Source organism: Scomber scombrus, chromosome 8 (genome assembly GCF_963691925.1).
Source record: "Scomber scombrus chromosome 8, fScoSco1.1, whole genome shotgun sequence".
NCBI classification, from domain to species: Eukaryota; Metazoa; Chordata; class Actinopteri; order Scombriformes; family Scombridae; genus Scomber; species Scomber scombrus.
Window position 1 is genome coordinate 15,022,090 of NC_084977.1, and position 20,671 is coordinate 15,042,760.

Below are 20,671 nucleotides of genomic sequence, written 5' to 3' on the forward strand. Positions count from 1 at the left end.
TCCTGCCATGCCTGTGACTAGCTGCTTCGTCATCGCTGTGCCACACCCTGCTGAGGAAAAGGACAACCACCTGACCTTGATGCTCACATCAGCCCGGCCCTCACTTTTTTCCTTTGCCTGCTATTACAGAGAGGTACCCTTCATCTTCTCTCTTGATAGTTTTCAGGGTTAGGGTTACGCCATACTTCCATAGCCCTTGTCTACACTTCAGTCCACAACCTGTTTCTGTACGAGCCTTAATTAGGAAACAGAACAGAGCAATCTAAGTCTCCGCACCCCTAACTAATCCATTTATCCTGCCTGTATGTTTGATTCGGTCAGGGAGTGACAGCAACTCTAAGTGCTTTCCTTCACATACCTGTGTTTCATAGACACACATGGAAAGAGAAGAAGAGATGAAAATCTAAAAGATAGGAGTGGCACAGAGAGGAAGGGATGTGGCGGTGATGGTGACGCTGTTGCTAGAACAGTCTTCCCACCTTGTGGTAGCATAGTGAACTGTAGCTGCATCAATGCGTGAGCAGTGGGGGATAGAAAAAGAGAAAAAGAGAGAGAGAGAGAGTGATGCAGGGAGAGATGGAGTGAGAGAGAGAGAGCGAGAGAGGGAGGGAGAGCAAAGAAGAGAACCAGAGGGAGTGATACGGTAGGAGAGAGAGAGTGACGCAGAGAGAGATGGAGTGAGCGAGATAGAGCGAGAGAGGGAGGGTTAGCAAAGGAGAGAGCCAGAGGGAGTGATACCGAGAGAGAGAGAGAGAGAGAGAGAGAGAGAGAGAGAGAGTGAGTGAGAGAGCAAAAGGGAGGGGAGTTTAAACTAAGTGCTATGTTTTGGGACAGGCTAATCTGCTAGCGAGCAGTGTGAGGATCGGAGCGTATTGTGTGAGCCAGTGTGCGGGGGACAGATAAGGGAGCCAGCCAGCCCGCCAAGCCGACCCACCGACCCACCGCCTGCCTGACTGCCTGTTTTAATGTGCTGACTCTGGGGAGATTTTCTTTTTTTTAAACAGCGTATTGACTCCTTAGACGTGTGCGGAGACCCTGGGCACAAACGCCACCACTACAGCCACAGCCAACAGAGGTGCATCAGCAGACAAGGGAGAAAGAAAAAATAGAGGACTGAAAAATCACAACTCCAAAATCTGAAAATTAAAGAGGATTTTTTTTTTTTTTTTATTCCCCTATTTTTTTCAATTGATTTCATTTTTTCTTTCTTTCTTTTGTGTTTCCGGGACTGACTCCCAACCACAGAAAAGAAAAAGGGGGAGCAAAGAAACTGAAGAGAATCTGAAAATAAAAGGACAGAACGAAAAAAAAAGCCCCGAAATCTGAACATGTTCGAAATAAGCCGAACACTCAACGCTGCTTTGTTGAGCAATGAGGTAAAGAGATTTGGATTTGCTTCTTACTCCACACCTCACCTGTGTATGTCTGCTGCCAACCATTCTGTCATGTGTATGTTATTGTATGTCCGTGCGTGTGCATGTCTGTACACTTCTGTATGCTCATAGCCAGAAGACAGAGAGGATGATTGATAACAGCAGCTGTTTATTATATTTCCCCGACACGATGGTCGGTACGGTGAAAAAGGGAACTGCTACGCTTCTCACACTCATCCTGGCTTGTAATAATAAATGGAGAGCTAGTGCCCATACTTTATATCCCAGAATTGTAACAAAACGAAGGTAGCTATTAAACCTATCAAACATAGGCTTGCTTGTGAAATTGCCCACCTGGGGCTAAAATAGTATGTGTGCCTTCATGTGCACGTACAGTATGTCTGTAAGTGCGAGTGTGTATGCTTGTACGTGTGTGAGTTCACACATGCATTTGTGTGAGAGCAAAGTGTACTGTAATCCCCCTCTACCTCCTCTTTCTTCATGTCCCCCCCTCCCCAACCCCCACTCCCTCTTCTGTCCTTTACAATTCTCACTGTCCTTCCTATCTGCTGTTATCTGTTCTCCTTCCCTTCTACCCTCTCTTTTTTCCTTCCCATCTCTCTCTCTCTCTCTCTCTCTCTCTCTCTCTCTCTCTCTCTCTCTCTCTCTCTCTCTCTCTCTCTCTCTCTCTCTCTCTCTATCTCTCTCTCTCTCTCTCCTCCCCTCTCCTCCTGTGTCTGTGTACGAGTGTGTGTGTTCTGTGAGCAGCATCTCAAGATGATGGCGAGGTATGGGCAGCTCTCGGGACTAGCAGCCAGTGGCGTGGGCTCCGTCCCCGAGACGCACTCGCCGCTATTTCCCAGGGATCTCCTGTCATCGCCAGCCCAGATGGGCTACAGGTCACCCCTGGTAAGAGGATAGACAGACCAATATATCTCCATCTCTTTAATGAACATAGGCAAACATACTACCAAGAAAAGAAACAGGGAAAATAAGAAGATGAGTGGTAGTTAGTGAGTGTGCATCTGTCTGTGTGTGTGTCTGAGAGAGAGGAAAAGAGCAAAAGGGCAGAAAGAGAGCAAATCAATTGTGGAATCCTGCTTGTATCCCCAGTGGATTGTATTAGTAAATATTCACATTGTTATGTTTGTTCAATTACGGACGCCTACTCTGTCTTTAGCCTCTGCCAGTCAGACTGTTATCGAGGGAATTTGAGGTGTTTGTGTGTGTGTTTGTGCATGAATGTGTGAGTGTGTGTCTGTATTGGTAATATATTTTATGGTGGTTGTATTTCAGCCTTTGCAGTTTTTGTATTTAATGTTTGCATTTGCCGCTCAATGATTAAGTAACTTTCATGGTAATTTAATAAATAGGCTGGTGCATGTGCACTTTCAAGTCTACCATTTAGAAACTTTATATAAAAATCCTAAAAAGGGACAATTATTTTTTCAATACCCTTCGAGTGAACAGTTGTGTTAGATGACGTATTTTAAATGATATTTCATCAAAACTGCACTTCAATTCTAATCAACATCTGACAAGTCACATTAGCACAGGAAGCTGGGAGTACTGTGGATAGATGCGATATGTTGCACCAGAGTCAACATTACTCTGCCATTTACATAGAAAAGATTACTTCAAGGGAAGGGAATGAGAGAGAAAAAGGGGCATGAGAAAACCCTGAGCATTTAGGCAAAATCGTTGTAAGAAAATCCCTGACTCGCCGCATTAAAGCGACATGAAGCTGTGGGTGTCTAATCCGCTGTGGGCTCTTCATTGGTTCGGCTCCCCTTCAAACTGGCTCAGATCCACACCCCAGAGCCTCCCGGAAGCCTTCATAACCCACTGTCATACTGTTGACTGTACCCAGGGGTTTTCGTCAACTGTATGCAAATGCACGGCGAGGATAAGCGTTGAAATACGTCCGTGAGGAGTTGAGACTTCATAAATGTTTTTTCAGTTTTTGCTTTGAATCCTTACACGAGTTCAAAGACGTCTGTCCACTGTTTTGTTGTTATTGTACAGCACACAATTACCGTGTTTCCCACTGCCTGTGTAGACTCACAACAGTGTTATCTGTTGTTTGCATAAAGCTGCTGGACCATAAATTATTTGTTGAAACCAATGGAACTAATTAGCTGAATTTATTATATAAATATGATTGACGTGTTACCATATTTTGATGCATCTTATCGGCACTGATGATATGGAATAACAGAATTTGAGATGATTACTTCGCCAGTTAATTCCAGGATAGAACATAACGATCAGATTACTAGTTGCAAATTGCATTGACTTTAGCCGCACAGAGTATAATTGGAATTAGAAAAAAAGTGCATATAGAATTCAAAACATTATTATGAATAATACATAGTTATATTTCTGGTAAAATGGTTTGTTAATGGTTTATTTGCGTGATTTTACACATTAGTTATCAATGTGTTGCTGGTGATGAGGCGTATTCCTGTGTGTGCGTGTGTGGGCGAGTGAGAGTGCGTGGAAGCGCATATGCTTGTCTATGCATTTGAAAATGGGCTTGAGTGTGTGTGTGTGCGTGTGTGTGTGTGTGTGCACACGCATGATTACCCTGGTTAAAAAAGACCATCGTTATAGTGATTAATGGTACCTTCATTAAGCACAGCAAGATCATTTGCATACATTAGATAAATGTGCTGGAAGATTCTGGTGGCTTTGGTGTGTAAAGCCAAAAGCAGCTCAAAAGCAAAAGCAGCAGCAATTTTTTTACCTCAGTAATATATAAAACTACATAACATTTTGTAGCCGCAGCAAACATTGCTCTGTATATCAAAAATGGAGCAAGTATTTTGTTGTTTCATGAAAAGAAATGTTATTTTATCTGTTAATCACTGTAACTTGTGTATAAAATGACCCTTTGTAATTAAGCAAATACAGTGTATCTCCAAGTAATGCCCCACTGCATTAAATTAGTGCTTTCATACATGAATAAATAGTCAAATGGTTTCGTCCTCCAACACCCGATGCCTGCAGGAAAGTTTACCATCACTCCCCCTGGCAACGCTGTGTTCACAGCTTGTTTAGAGTATTTGAGTTTGTGTACATGTCTTTTGTCTCTGTGCGTGCTGGTTTTGTGTGCGCGCATGTTGTTAAGTCGTGCATCTTGTGTTTTGAGGTGTGGGACAGAACCTTTAAAAGATCACTCAAAAGCATTAAATGGGGAAATTATCAGAACCCAGGCACGTAGAGGAGATTAAGCAAGCAATTAATTAAATTTAAACTGATATTTTTCTGTTCATAAATGAGCATCAGCAGTATCAGTTTACACCTTAAGAATGACCAGGCAATCTTAGGCATGTCACCTCAGACAAAGCGGATAAAATTAAACATGAGCAAAAACTGAATTGCAAATTATTCCATATTTCAGTCACTGAGATCTAATTTTCAAAAGCCCACATCTAAAAACCTGCAGTGCGCCGTGCTTCAGAGCTGAATGTTGTTAATTTGTAGAAAGCTCCACTGATTACCCACTGCAGGCAGCTGCCGTTCTCTATGTGACACTAGGCTTTGTTTGACAACTCCAATCTTTTCTGTTTCAACATTTGAAAAAAAGGAAAGAAAAAAAAAACAGGGTTGAATTTCAAACCTGCGTGAAGAGGTTCATCACCACCACAAAAACAAACAGGAAGAGAAGACTAAGGAGGAAAGAGAGAGAAAGAGCTGGTACATGGCACAGTCATTGGCAAGTGATTGTATAGCTACGGTATATTAGCAGCCAGGAGATGGTTAGAGGTCATCTCTATTTCATAACAATGATTAGCTCCTTCCATCTGCCGCTCACTGCATTTCCCCTTTCCTTGATTGCAGTGGTCTCTATATCCAGGAAATTAGTTCATTTATGCTCCACAACCCTGCCGTCAGTGAGGCACAAACAGGTGCAGCAGACTGAGCGATGCCACAGAGGGAAAAAAATGCTCATAGAGAAAGAAACAGAGATGGAGATATGTGTAAAATACAGCGTTGTCAACTCTGGCATTAACAGTCATGCCACATGTACAATGGTGGTTGATTAATACAGGATTGATAAAAACAAATGAGGTGATTGTTTTCTATGTTCTATGTGAAATATTAAGTGATCTGTCCAAGAGCAACAATTAATCATTTCAAAAGTGTTTATATGAGAAAATAAACAAGAGAAAGCTCAAATATATCCTTTATATCATTTTATCCTTTTCCTATTTAACTGCAATCACAGAAGCACATAATACGGTTGTTTGATGTAGTGCTTTGTTTAATAAAGCTCTGTAGCTATAGGGCAGCATAATACAGACATGCTATTCAGCCATAACATCCCTATAGCATATCTGAAAATGGAGCGGGTTATGACTGCACCGTGTCATATACTTTACATGCAACATCATATGAACACGGGCTGTGGAGCTTGTGCGTGTATACATCATGTCATGTTTGCACATGATATGAGCACATGTGGTGTGTCAGTTACGGGGGAACACAGAGAGGCTGAGAGACACTGCAAGGGGGGCCTGAAGGGTTCAGATCTGTTGGAAGAACTGTGTGTGTGTGTGTGTGTGTGTGTGTGTGTGTGTGTGTGTGTGTGTGTGTGTGTGTGTGTGTGTGTGTGTGTGTGTGTGTGTGTGTGTGTGTGTGTGTGTGTGTGTGTGTGTGTGTGTGTGTGTGTGTGTGTGTTCGTTGGCCACCAGTGCTGCAGGGAGGGCCTAGTGATCAGCAGCTGAGCCTGTGTCCCGCTGGGAGCCATCACTGCAGAATGGAGCAGGTGTCTGCAGGCTCATGCACTGATACACACACACACACACACACACACACACACACACACACACACTGTAAAGCTAAGTGAACTCTCTTTCTCTTCACTATCTCCCTTTCTCCGTCTCTCTACGAGTCTACTTTAGACACACCCAACCCAGCAATTTAGCCCATCCACAGGGTGCCTTTTAGCGCGTATTTCATCACACATTATCATGTTTTTGATCATTACCTATTTATCATACCCATCAACTCTGTAGACAAGACATAAAAAAAGGCTGGAGATGTGGATGTGATCCATAAAAAATAGTCTAACCCCCGAATAGCCTGCTGCACCAACTCGAGCGCCCACGCCCAGCCAAAGGTCACCTTTCCGTGTTCAGGTACTTTGACATGAAAGTAATGACCTGTAATTTCACCTCTATAATGGCACATGGCAGGGCTCAGGGGTTCAGAGTAGAGTCTAATGTGCCTTCATGTGCATGACAAACCAGCCGTAACAGACTGATCATGTGAGTAATTATTTTAGAGATAGGCAAATATCTTTGCTGTAAAAAGCACATCCCATAATCCAGATGTAATGAAAAAGGGTCGCCCCCACCACCAAAAACTCAAAGCAGAAGATTTAAACATGCTATTATTCCCACACTGATTGACAAGTCTTTTAATACATGGATTAACATAACTAAATTAAGTTATTCAGGTTTTCTGATCATGAACGTATTTGCAAACACATCAATAAAAATCTGATGTTTTCAGTTATGATGCCAGTAAACAAAGTGCTTTTTTAAAAAACAAAAATACCGACTGAAGCCTTTAAGTTATAAAAAAAATAGACAATTGTGTAAACCTCACCCATAATGCAAGCATGCAGGCACACATAATTATCACAGTTTATGTGGTAGTGGATTATATATTTGTGGTGGGCCAGTGAATTCTACTGGGGATTTAACTCAAGTCAGTGTTTACATTTGTACAGTTCAATAGGTTGAATAAACAAAATAATCTCACTTCCTGCTGTTCATTTTTCCTCTTTAATTCAAAAAATCCCAGCACTGCTCTCTTGCATGGAAGAAGAAAGCATTTAATTTCAGAGACAAATTTGTTGCCTCTCTTGGACAATGTTTTCAAATTCAGTCACAGTTTTTTTCATTCGGCTTAAAAGGATAAATAGGGAGGGAATAATGAAACAGACAAGACTGGCAGAGAAAGTCGAAATGTGTTGGTAAATTCTTCATATTCTGTTATTCGCAAACAAACATTAACAATTATTATGGAAATATAGACATACATGCCACAACTGCTATTTGACAGTGAAGTCATATTCTGAGGTTTCTGGCATGTATTGGATGATGCAACGTAAGAAGCAGCAGTTTTACTGAATTAATTATGAAACTGACAGTGATGTCAAAATGTAACATAGATATGTCAGCCTCATAAAAATGTGACAAAAGAGGTACTGTATTAGCCATTGCAAGCCCTTTACTGGCCTTTCTGCATCTGTGATAATCTCAATCAGATGGCCTCTCTCATCTCCTTCACATTAGACACAAATCCATGATTCAAACAAAATCTCGCACGAAGGGACAATCAATTGTTTGTTTTTTTCAAAAATTCAATTCATGCCCTTTGTAACACCAATTTGAGATATTATGTGGAATAGACACCCATTTTGTAGATAAGGAGTCATGACCAGACAATATCTGGCAGTCATTTTAAGAGCAGTGATGTGAGGAAATGTGCCCGTTAAGGCTGAGCTGACAAATGCTGCCGATACTTGAGTGATCGCCTGCGCCTAGGTTCCTGGCATGTTGATGAACAACACTATTTTTTCTCCTCTCAGAATTGATAGTTTCAAAGCCAATGCATTGTTATTGATTCACTAATTGCCGGGGATGAGGCAAAGTATCTGCTGTCACCATGAATAAATGATGTACGGCTGACTTGTGCATTAGCGCCGAATAGGAGTGACCATTGACGTTACAGTAGCTAGCCACTGGCTCCACTGGGAGATATCCAGTAGTTGGGCTTTGTGTATTTTGTGTGTGCTTAAAATAAAGTGGCTTTGAATGGGTGACAGACAATTTTCCAGATCAATTGATTGCCCTAATAACATTTTCATGAAAAGCCAGATATATTAAGCTAAGATATTGGAAATTGATGGAAGATACTGTATATTTTTGTCCAAGGAGAGGCTAACAGTAAATGGTTCCCCTACACAACCCAGAGTTAGATGCATCAGCACCGTCATTATCTGCTAACCCTTCACTCTCATTAATAATGAATGTATTCTAACAGCAGCATTCAGGTTTAAATGGTTTTCCATGGAGTCTGTCTCGAGATAGTATATTAGTGACAAGACTATCTAATTTAGCTAATTTACAGGAATACATACATATTTTGTATATGACTTATTATCATCATTTATCTATCTGTTTGCAATATTATATTTATCTTTCTTGGGTTAATTTAATGTAACATTACGAGTTGCATATTTACTCAGAACACGACATGCTTTTTTATACACTGTGTCTTGCTATTTTCTTAGTGGAAAATCATTTCTAGAGTGTTTGTTTTCCACAAAAGAATTTTGTCTTTATCTTTAATCAGCTAAATGTTTCAACAACACAAAATAATTCAAACATGTCTCTAAGCATGTAGGCATTTAAACTGAAACCCGGTGGAGTTTTTCTGTTTGTGCATTGCCCACTTGCTTTTCTCCAAGCATGAGAAAGGGCGGTTAAGCATGAAGTGACATTTCGAGAGCTGGATTTTGTGCAGCGTGGGCATGTTCTGGTCCACAGTGCCGTAGGCCAACCCTGTGAAGGACTCTGGATACGTCTCATTTCTAAAAGGTTATTCCTTATCAAAAGCCAAATAGCAGAACTGATAGTGGGAGATTTTTGATGGGGTTTTAAACGTCATTACGGATGGCAGGTGATGTTTCAGTGACTCACATCTTTCCAACTGGGGTCCGAGGAGAGGCTTATGTAAAGGTAGAAAACAGGATTCATTTCTGCAGGGAGATACATGACTGCTGAAACGATTCAAATAAATAATAGAAGTAAAAAGGTCTGACAGTGAGCAGCAGTCAAGAGAATTTCAAGTGGGGAGTTCCGTGTGCTTTGTGTAAGTATGTGTGTGTGTGTGTGTGTGTGTGTGTGTGTGTGTGTGTGTGTGTGTGTGTGTGTGTGTGTGTGTGTGTGTGTGTGTGTGTGTGTGTGTGTGTGTGTGTGTAAGATGGAGGAGGTGATTAAAGCCTCCACCAGATGGACCACAGCAGTCGCTCTGTGAGCATGGATGTACCCCGACCGGGATCAAACGCAAAACGGACTACCGTCCCCACAGCCCCAAAGCCCCAAAACCCACCACTATACTCCATGATCAACTGACCCACCACAATGCAGCATGGTCACCGCTTAATTTCACACATGCACAGTCAACCAATTTAGACGAGAAGGCAGGAGAAAACCAAATATAGTCATCATATCCACATTTGAGACTCAAGTGAATACAGGAAATCAAGGCCTTTATATATACCGCACATTGATGACAATTAACAACGATCCTAAACATCATGATCAGTCTGTGGAGCTGTTGGCCTGCTGAAGTTGAATGTCACCCCAAGCTGCGGACCACTCTGTTGTCCAAATGGACACTAATCCACCAGTCCTGTTGAGAATACACTTTCAGTGCCAGAACACATGCCAGACTCAACAGCCAATGCATAGCTAAGCCTCTCTGGGCACCTTCACAAACCTTCTCTCATTTATGTAAGGCTACAGCCTCTAAGACCCACCATTATGTCTTCCATAGAAAAGCTAAAATTGTGTTTGCTTAATGGAAAAGTGGGGAATAAACAATGTGCTCTTAAAATTGTATTTCAAGTATAAATTAAATTTGTTCTTATATTTTCTGTTGTGAGACACTTAAGACGATTAATCAAAACACAAAAAAACAAAATATTTGAATGAAATCACAGGAGAAGTGCGTTTCTGCAGAGTTTACACAGCGACTGAACAAACGCTCGCTCCCTTTTCCACAGATAGTGACGGAGCGTTCAGCCTGAGCTTTCAAACGGCCCCTGTCACATCTCTGCAGTCTGCAAAGCTCCAGCCATACCAAACAGCTTTGAGTTAAAGTGGAAGGAAGTGGCTGTGACAAATGCAGCACAGCCTTGTTCCGGGATCAGCATGAAGAATTCATTTCTGATCTGAGGAGTTTCTACCAGGGAGAATGACATAGGCAGGGGTTAAGCTGACTATGTATCATGCCCTTTTCCCTCCATGTCTAGCTTAGACTAGATTAGTTACATTTTACCAAAATGCTTGTCTTTATTATTGTGTAAATGTAAGAAACATAACATTTAGGGGATCCACTTTCCTTAAGTGCCTCATTGCAGTCACACATTTTTTAGAAATGCGAGCCATAGTAGGACTTTTTAGTTTATCCAAAGGAAAACTTTATTTGCTCACAATCAGTACAAGGGACACTGAACTTTAAGCATTGAGTTGAAGCTCAGTTTTACTTATTAATTATTGTAATTTAATTTTCACCCCTTTAGTCGGTCTGTCAGTAGGAGGTTATAGGAGTTTATGTATAAATGGATATCCATAATGTTGAAAATAATGAGCAAATTATTAGATTTTTGTTGCTCAACTTTAGGATTTTTGCCTTCAGATCATTAGTATCTTTTACTATACTTATGAAAATAGTGCGGGCAGACTTCATTGAAAAGGACACATTTTCAGGGTTAGAATACAATTTTAAGATAAAATGTGAAAGATATGTTTGATGTCTTTGATTGTAGCAGCAAGTAGGAGAATTTTCTCATGGAAGGCGAAGATTTGTGCTCTCTAAATGCCTTCCAGGGCTCTAATTTGGCAGGTCTTTGCACTGGTGAATTGGAAATGTTCTTTTAGTGCGCACAGACTTTTCCCCCTCATCTACATCCATTTAGTCTTTCCGTGACTCACTGTGAGCTTGACTGTCCTCCCAAGATAATTTAACATCAGTTGCTCTCAGTGGTTTAAATAAGGTGCCGTTGTGGTGATTCTGCTCCTCCTGCTTAAGGACATCAGTTTCCTCTTAGGAGCTGCTTTTGTGGCAGAACTACTCCCAACTGTCCCCTCTCATTACTTAACTGTCAGAGCACCATGGCCTTTCTCTTTTTTTAGGAGGGAAAGAAAAAAGGTGGTTTTATTAAACAACAGCAATGCAGGTACACTGTGTGCCTCTGACCATGAAATTGCCAAAAATCAGTATCCACGCTGTGTGCGCTACTGATTCATGAAAATAAAGTCCCTGGTCTTAACACTGAAAGCAAACAGCAAAAGTCAACAGAGTGTAAACCACCCACTGTTGTCCGGATACAGCCGCATGTTAATAGCTGTCAGGTGTCTGGGATTCAGTGATGCTGAGTTTGTCGCTGGGCAGGGAGACAGGCAAGTTGAAGGCTGTGATTCTCATTTGTTGATTGTTACCGGCAGAGGGTGGACACCTGCCAGGAAAGAGGCGATCATCAGTCTGAGTAGCACAGCGAGATGCTACTACTGCCAGAACTTCAATAGAGAAACAAAATCTATCCTTCAAGGGCAAATCAAAAATAGTCTAAGTAAGTCGCAGCATACTGAGGAGTGTGTTCTGGGCTATTAAATGTATTAGGCTGTTTTACTGCAGAGACCGCTGTGATATTCTGAATTAAAACCGACGAGCCTGATAAGTTTAGCATTGCTCTCTGTAGCTCCGTTAAAATATTTTTGTTCTGTCGTCGATTATAGAGCTGTTGCCAGCATAACAAGGTTGATTCAATTTAAGATTGTGTTTGCTATCATTAGTCTTTGGTTGCATGATTTGACTCTGAACCTGGCTGGCAATTGCAAACACCACTTTTACTGCAAAACACAAGTTTTCCTTCTCTTGTTAATAATCAAGGTATTTTCTTTCTGCACTTTGAGGTAACACCTCTGCTGGCATCTTCACTTCTCCTCCTTTAAATAGAAGTCTTATTATGCAGAGTGAAACACAAGACAGGTGTTGAAACGCTGCGTCTGACAGTTAACAAGACTCAAACCGAGAGCACCCACAATTATCACTGTCTGCACACTGCATATTCAAACCTGCTATACTGCGTATGCTATTCTTTACCTTCTCTTTCACAGTTATTGTCAGAATACTATGTGTTGTGTACCAGAGGATATCATGTACATAACAATAGAGTGCTACCAGTATATTCTGTCTTTGTTTAAAGCTGGAGATTCAACACATTTTTTAGGGCGTGGCATTGTGAGCTTGTCCAAGAGAACCAACGTGAGAAAGAGAGAGTGAGAGAGACAACACAGCGTGCAGTTAATCCATTAAGGCCTTTCACTAGGAGGGGTTTAGGGTGGAGAAGCAGGGCAGAATAAAGGGCAGGAGGAGTTCATGACAATTAGCCAGCTCTCTGCTTTCCGAATTAGCAGGCTGAAGCACACTTCTGGGGTCCAGCCCTTAAAGCTCCGGCTCCACGGCAGTGACAATGTCAGACTGTGACGCACACAGTGAACCGAACCGCTGCGTGTTTTTGTCTGTGCGATAGTGGGTATGTATGCCTGTGTGTGCACGTTTGTGTTTGCTGTATATTCGTGTGCACGGATTCAGCTGTGTGTGTTTGTGTGTGTGTGTGTGTGTGTGTGTGTGTGTGTGTGTGTGTGTGTGTGTGTGTGTGTGTGTGTGTGTGTGTGTGTGTGTGTGTGTGTGTGTGTGTGTGTTCGTGTGTGTGTGTTCATGGATGTGAGCCAGAGCCAATCAGTGTGATGGGGTTTCACATTGCTGGCAGTATGGCTGGCCCTCCTGGGTTAAAGCCACAAAAGCTTTTTAACTTTCCAAACTTTGCAAGAGGAAAGAAATATCATTTACCTCCTCAAAAACTATTTAGCATCTCTCATCATCTAAAAGGCCATATAATGCATCAAATCAACGCTGTGCGCTCTTTTTGTGCAAAGTCTGACAAAATTGGACTGTCATTAAGACAGAGTGGTCTTTTTAAGTCATTACCTTTAATTGCTTCTTTGACATTTTTACATTTATTCAGTGCTGTATTACATTTTATTCACGTACAAACATAAACTCCAAGTAGAGAAAGGCCAAATCCACAAGATAATAGGCTGCACTGCAATATCTGTAACATCCAGCCTGTAACATATCTCAGCATGAATGCCTTTGATAGAATATCTCCACCACTCCCTCCATCTGTCCATACACAATATTATAATGCACAATGTGTACCCTTAACTAGGACATGGCAGCAACATAGTTCTTTGGTATGTGTCTGTATATCATAACTACACACACACACACACACACACACACACACACACACACACACACACACACACACACACACACACACACACACACACACAAACACACACACAAATACAGACACACTCCATAACACTGGAGAGAAGAACAGATTGTGTTTATAGCTAATTTACTGAGTAGTGGCAGTCACTTTCATTGCTTTATAAAACCATGGTCCTGTAGCGCAATTTAGTGAAATGACACGCTGAGCAAGACAACTGTGAGAGACTATTTTCGCTTTCAAATCATATTCTCATTTAGAGAAAAGGTTATTTGGATCATATTACAGAGGGAGACAACAACCTCAAAACACTGTCCTTTAGGAAATAAGAAAATGATCACTCTCCGTTTTCACCCCACATTTTACTGCCTCTACACAGCAACAGTTAAAAGTTAACAGTATACAAAGAAAAAAAAATCCAGATATGATTTGCGATTCAGTCATTGTCATGGATTTGACTTTCCATTATTTATAGACAGGGATTAAAAGGAAACAATAAAAACATGGTTGCAGAGTTGGAGAATATTAGAGGCAATGAGGTGGAGAAAGGTTTTCTTGAGTCCAACCTAGAACCTTTATTAAACTCAAAGGTCAGAGCAGGAGGATAAAAGATGGACAGGAAACTGAGTTTGTTACCTCTACTATTCAGTTGCAAATTTTGCTTCTTTCTGTTCTTTGTTATGTGCATCCAATATATTTTCTGCCACAGAAAAATTGAAAAAGATGAACTTCTGTGTTAATCTGTTTTCTTTGTGTTTCATTCTACATTACTCTCCCTCTGTTGTGTTATGTACTGTATGATTGGTACAAATCTCCAGATTGTGAGTGCCAGCATATTCTATTCTATCTGAAACAATAGCAAGCTTGTTCAGCCCATCTTCCCCTCTCTCGCTGTGTGTGTGTGTGTGTGTGTGTGTGTGTGTGTGTGTGTGTTTGTGTGTTTGTGTGTGTGTGTGTGTGTGTGTGTGTGTGTGTGTGTGTGTGTGTGTGCGCGTGCTCAACCTAATTGAGGGTGTAGTAAGGTTCCAATTATGTCAGGGCACATGGTTCCGCTAGGCTAGATAGCTAGCTGTAGCTAACCAGACAGGTGGTGAGGTCAGGGGTGAAGTGGAGAGACTGGGGAGCTTTATCTCACTGCTCCGTTTTGGTCTGCCCTCTCTGGATTTTTTCACTTGTAACATTCTGTCTTCTTTGTGTTTTTCTGTTTCCTTACAGTCGTTCTTTTTCAGTGTATTCATTCGGGGGTAATTTGTGAAGCTATTAAATGTTCTATTACTCAGACCCTAGTCATACATACTCGATCTGATTTTTTTCAGGACAAGGGTGCAATGTTTTTTGGAGTGTTTCACAACCTGTTGTTATGATAATTTATTGTCAGGTGACAAAAAGTGCAGTGCTGGTATTACAAAGGGAAACTTTAAAGTTTTGTGAATTCATGCACTGTGTAACTATCCAGAATTCTATTTAAATGTAAACTGCAATCCTAAAATGTATCCTTACCAGGGTATTAAATATCTCTTGGCTTTCAAACTACGGTGAATATGACTTAAAGGCTTTTAGTGGAACATTATAGCCACTTGTCAGTGGACTATCTAAAAGTGTCTTCTTGCATCAGCATGTGATTTGAGCTAAGAGCAGCACAGAATTCTCATTGATCTTAATGGACGTTCACTATCGTTACATTAGCTCTGCCAGGCCTTACACAGCCAAATGCTAATTGAAATAAACCAGCATGAGAATAAGAAATGACTTGCTGACTGCTTCTTTCTGCTGTGTTGAATAGAAAGGAACCAGTATGATCATGTGTTGAGAAACCAGTTTTGATCTCTTGTTTGACTACAAGAAGATATATCCAGTGTAAGAGCATTTCTAACAAACGCTAACGTGAGGCTCCATGTAGGCTATACTGTATATCTACAGCATAAGGTGGTTAAATGTGTCAGACCACTTGTGAGACAGAGTGTGCTTATTTTGTGTGTGCACGTAGATGAAAAGACTTGTGAGTGTCTTGTGTTCCAACATGTGTTCCAGTATTTGCATTTTCTGGAGTAAATGCATGCAAATGTGTGAATGTATATGTGGAGTACAGCCAAGTACTGCTGCCTGCCAGGTAATTGTGTTAAAGGAAGCAAGAGCTCCCTCTTCTTGTCTATCTGAGATAGAGGACAGCTGGACAAAATCAACCTGAGGCAGGGTTGCTGCTGGGCACTGATATTTCTGCTTATTATAAATGGCCTAATTGGTGGCAATAAATAAACTGTAGTAAAGATTATAATTGGCAATATTGGCAACAGCATCCAACAGGTCCTGATTTGATAGCAGGCCTTTGTACTTTCTAATTAAATAATGGATAGTCTAATTACTACTGTTCAAAACATTAGAGCTTATTGTGTGGCTCCCCTATAGAATATACAGTGCTATACGTACTACAATCAACACTATTTTAGAATAAGCAACTGCTATAAAAAGAGCATTTTTTAATGGTATGGTATGGGATTAGGAAACCTTGATAAGCTTTGACCCCCCATGGTGGGTTTTTGTCACAAAAGCCCTGCTGATGCTGTTTTCCAGCTGAGGAGGATAGGTCTACACATACTGTATTTAAACGATGCAGCAACAGTGCAGATAAACCCTATTTTCCCCAGACGTGCTTAAATGACAAATGAAGGGGACTTACAGGACCTTGCTTACAAGCTACAAGCGTACACTGGCAGGATTTAACGTGTATACTGCTTTTATGCATAATTATACAACGAGGTGATGGATAATTACGTGCAAACACGAACATAAAGTCACTTCTCACCGCATGGCTCTGCTTCCCCACTCCCCACGTCGTGGACCACACGAGCCTGCCTCCTCCACTCGCATCCGCGAGCGCACCGCCCCGTACTCACCTCCCCAGCCAATGGGAGACCGCGCGCTAGGTGACTGGACTGGACGTGCCATAAATTGCTTTTTTGTGGAAAGGTAGAGGGCTGTTCCTTCAGTATATTTTCTTTTGAGTGGACTCTCCTATATCGTCGTGTTGTTTTGATCTAGCTTTTACTGAGCGCGAGTGTTTTTTCCCCCCTCTCTTGAACGGGATGAGTCTGCAGGTCTTTCACTAGACTCACTACACCGCCACGTCCGTCCGTTCATTCATCTTCTCCAACACGCTGCTGCCACTCCATCCGATTCTCCTCGCTGACTTGAACGGCTTTTACACTACAGTTTTTCCGCTGAGAACACAGTTACAGTCCGACACACCAAGAGCCTCAAACAAGAATGGTCATGGTGAGTAGATATCTCAGAGCACAGGCTTTCTATCGCACCTGTTTGTCCCTTTATTGTGCCTATAGTCCGCAGCCAGCCGGGCTGTTTCTCAACCTAACCGTATAGCATACCGCAGCAGGCAGACAGGTGGTACCGTAGTGATTTGTTTTGCCTACAGCAAACATATTGACTGCCACATTTTCGTTGCATTGTTCCTTTTTTTTCAATTTTATCATAAATACATCACCATGGAAAATACACATTCTAAACGCCACACCTGCCTGACAGGTGTGTTCAGAGTTCCGGTGTGCGCGTGTTTCTTTGGATAAGAAGCCCCCATAAAGCCAATAAAATGCAAAGTTGAGAAAAAAATACAATTAAAAAAAACCAATCTACAATTCATTAAAGACCACAATCATCATTTTGGAAAACAAAAGCTGTAATTAGTCATTTATGTGTGTGTAAAAGTGTGTGTGGAAGGCGAAGAGACAGGGAGTAAGGGAGATGAGATAGGTTGTATACACAGTCATGTAAATGCAAGGGGGATTTCAACATGCACCCAGTAATAGTTAATTTATATACACAGTGCTGCGCAGGCATCCTATTACCATAGTGCCTGAGGCTGCAATCACTCTCCTAAAGCTCTGCTCTGCCCGGCTCACTCAAGCACAGACCTCAGCAGCGATTGATTGCTTTGCTGGGATTCAGAAAGCCTTTTCTCTGCCAAACCAGGCTGAGGCTGGCGTGTGCCGGTGAGGGCTCGGAGCCAGCCAGAGAGAGAAGGTGTTAACACTGAGGGAGGGGGAGGTGAGGCCAAGGGCTGACAGGCAAGCCAAGAAGCCAATCACAGAATCTAGAAGAGTGGTGGGAGGGGTGGGGGGGAGTGGGCGGGCTCTGACCTTCCAGCTGAGCAGGGGACTGGGCGGGTTGCTGTGGGAAGGAGGGAGGGCGGAGGGAGGGAGGGAGGGAGACTTGCTGCAGCCCAGCACTCTCTCATCCAGGCACACCATTCTCCTCTCAGCATCTGTGGAAGAAGGCGATGCCTGCTTTGCACGCCTCTAGTACGCTGCTCTCTGGTCGCCGCTAAGACTCAGGCAGAAACAGGAAGAGAGGCAGAGTGAGACGGAGACAGTGAAAAAAAAAGAAGGGAAAAGTGTCAGAGCAGACTGAGACAGTGAAGGAGTAAGAGAGTGTAGATTTTCTTGGCTGAGGCGTTGCTGTAGCTGTTGTGTGAGGAGAGAGAGAGAGAGAGACAGCGTGAGACAACGGCCGGCGTTTCCCAAATGGAGTGGAATGGGTTTAAGATGGTAAGAAAGAAATGCTACAGACAGCCTGCCACTATACACCACTGTACATTGTTAACCATCGTTTCAGTTTGGGCAGTCTTCAGAGGCTCGAGCACGATGTAGTTGTAGATATACTATCAGCCACAGTCAGTATGTATTAGATTCTTCTAGCACAGGAAATACAGTGATACTATTGAACTATGATGTGCAGAATGTTAAGTTCCTTCATACAGGGAAGAAAGGTACAGCAGGGGATTGGACTGGCGAGGTTTGTGGGAGTATGAGAAACGGAGGAAGAGAGAAGAAGAGACGGATTCAGACATCATGCTCATAAGAGAGGTGCAGAGGTAGAAGTAGAGGTAAGGGAAAATGGGGAAAGGAATATAGGGAGGCAAGGGTTAATTCAGGGAACAGCACCCATTTTATGTTGAAACCAGGGCTGTAGGTGTCCCCCTCTTTTCTTGCCTTTGCATCACTCTGAAATATTTACCTGCATCTCTCACCACATCAGAGGTGGAATGCACATAATTGATGCCGAATGTACTGTCAAATGGCGGGGAAACTGGACTTCTGTGGATTTGATATTCATGTATGCAAAGTAGCCCATATTAATCAGAGGAGTAGACACGTTACCGGTTATGCTACTTGTGTACTCAGTGCGAGTGTGCGTTGTCAGTCCATGTGTTGGCCCGAGCTGAAGAAAGATGGAGTAGGTGTGTTTGAGTAACGCGCATGCCTGGATTACAATTTGTAATGCTGTGTATTCTCTGAATTTTAAGCCCGTTGCTACGTGTGTATGTGTGTTTGCGTTTGTGTTTGTGTGTGGGTGTGGGTCTGTGAACCAGGTATTCCTCATGTTGTTGGGATGTAAATCTGTTTACACAGTCATGTTATGGGGTGAAGACTTTGTTTAAAGTTAAGGTAAATTTAGGGATAAGGTTAGGATAATTGTTAGGGTTAGGCAAGTAGTGGTTATGGTTACAGTAAGGACAAGTCTCCAGGAAATTAATGTTAGTCAATGTAATGTCCTCTGAAGTGATAGAAACGTAACTGTGTGTGTGTGTGTGTGTGTGTGTGTGTGTGTGTGTGTGTGTGTGTGTGTGTGTGTGTGTGTGTGTGTGTGTGTGTGTGTGTGTGTGCTTACTTATCAGGCTGTGTGAATGTGTGTCGGCATGTGAGAAATCATTTAAAGCTATCCAAGTATTCTGCTTTGCTCAGCTTCTTGAGACTCACTTTAACTTTGCATCCATTTATCCATTCATCCATTACATTCAAGCAACAGCTTGAGAGTTTGACTTAACAAAACTAGCGGCCATATTTATTTCTCTTGACGTTTCCACCTGTCATACAAGACAGTTTTATTGCCAATACTGCGTCACTATCCTGGCTACAGATTCAGTATCAGTATTATGCATTCTCAAGGCATCCGTTTCTTTTCAAAATGGTTCTCTTGCCATTCACAAAGTGGACTGACTCACTTTTGTATTTACATGGAGAACATTAGCAGCATTATTCATTTGTCGGCAAGTAAATGTTTGATTGTTTGCATGCTGGCTTCTTTCCATTGGATGCAGTCAAAATGCTAATTGAAAAAAGGCAACTCACTTGCTTGGTGACTAGGTTAGTGGTGCTAGCTGGTACACTGTCTCCCTGGATGATGAGGACTAGCAGCCTAGTGTAGCATAAACGGAGGGGCCTGGCTGGAACTCATGACTGATGGAGAGAGGAGACGACATGGAAAGATGGTTGTGAATGTCGAGAAAGGCAGTGTATTTTCTAAGCTTTATACACAGATACGAATGCTATATAGTTATGGTTGGACAGAGGGTGAAAAATAGAATAAAAAGGAATAGTTAGAGAGGCAGTGAAATAGTCAAACGTTCATCAGTATAGAAGGTGTTTGATATGAGTGTGCACCGTGCAGCCCCCTGATGGGAGCCAGTGGGGGACCTGGACTAGAGACAGGCCATCATTTCATGTATACGCACACACATACACACACACACACACACACACACACAAACATACGGTGACTCTATAACCCTCAGGCGTAACACCATGAGCTCCAAGGTTACACATCAATGCTAATAGGGTGGGGTGTGTGAGGAATTTATTAGCTACAGTGCACCGAGCGAATGTGTGCTCAGTGATTTAAAATGTAACTGAAGATCAGGGAAACATAAGATAGGGATGGGTGATTGGATATGTGGCTCTGAGCTGAAGGTGATTTACAGACCTCAAGAAATGATGCATAATGAGTTAGCAAATAAAATGAAAGTTGCAGGATGAGAAGTGTTGAAAGATGAAAGCCTGCATGTGTTGTGTTTTGTATGTCTGTGTTATCAGTTCTAGTTCTTTGTGTGTGTGTCTGTATATTGAAGGGGTGACGGACGTGTGTACAGATGAGGAGTGACATGGTTAACTAGAGCCTGATTAAACACTACGCAAATAGATTGAAAAATAAAGAGAAGGAGAAATGATTCAGACAGAAGAGCAATTCCCTCTTCTTTCCTATGTTCCTGTGTTCAAATGTAGCTCTCGGGGAGTTACTGTAAGTGGGCGTGTTGTATCATGTTTAGATAAACAAATATTTAATTGTTTTGCATGGTACTGGTGGAAATGTCAGATTATTATTTATATATATATATTATGTTTTA

The 20,671-nt window shown here is 42.0% G+C and overlaps 1 protein-coding gene across 1 annotated transcript in view; it reads left to right on the forward strand.

Moving 5' to 3' along the window:
- Window positions 1-1,328: 1,328 nt before the first annotated feature.
- The window catches only part of elavl4 (ELAV like neuron-specific RNA binding protein 4), a 74,187-nt gene continuing 54,844 nt past the window's right edge, over window positions 1,329-20,671 (forward strand). The window contains exons 1-2 of the mRNA XM_062423771.1: window positions 1,329-1,376; window positions 2,142-2,282. Coding sequence (XP_062279755.1) covers window positions 1,329-1,376; window positions 2,142-2,282 — 189 coding nt within the window. The remainder of the gene's footprint in view (window positions 1,377-2,141; window positions 2,283-20,671) is intronic.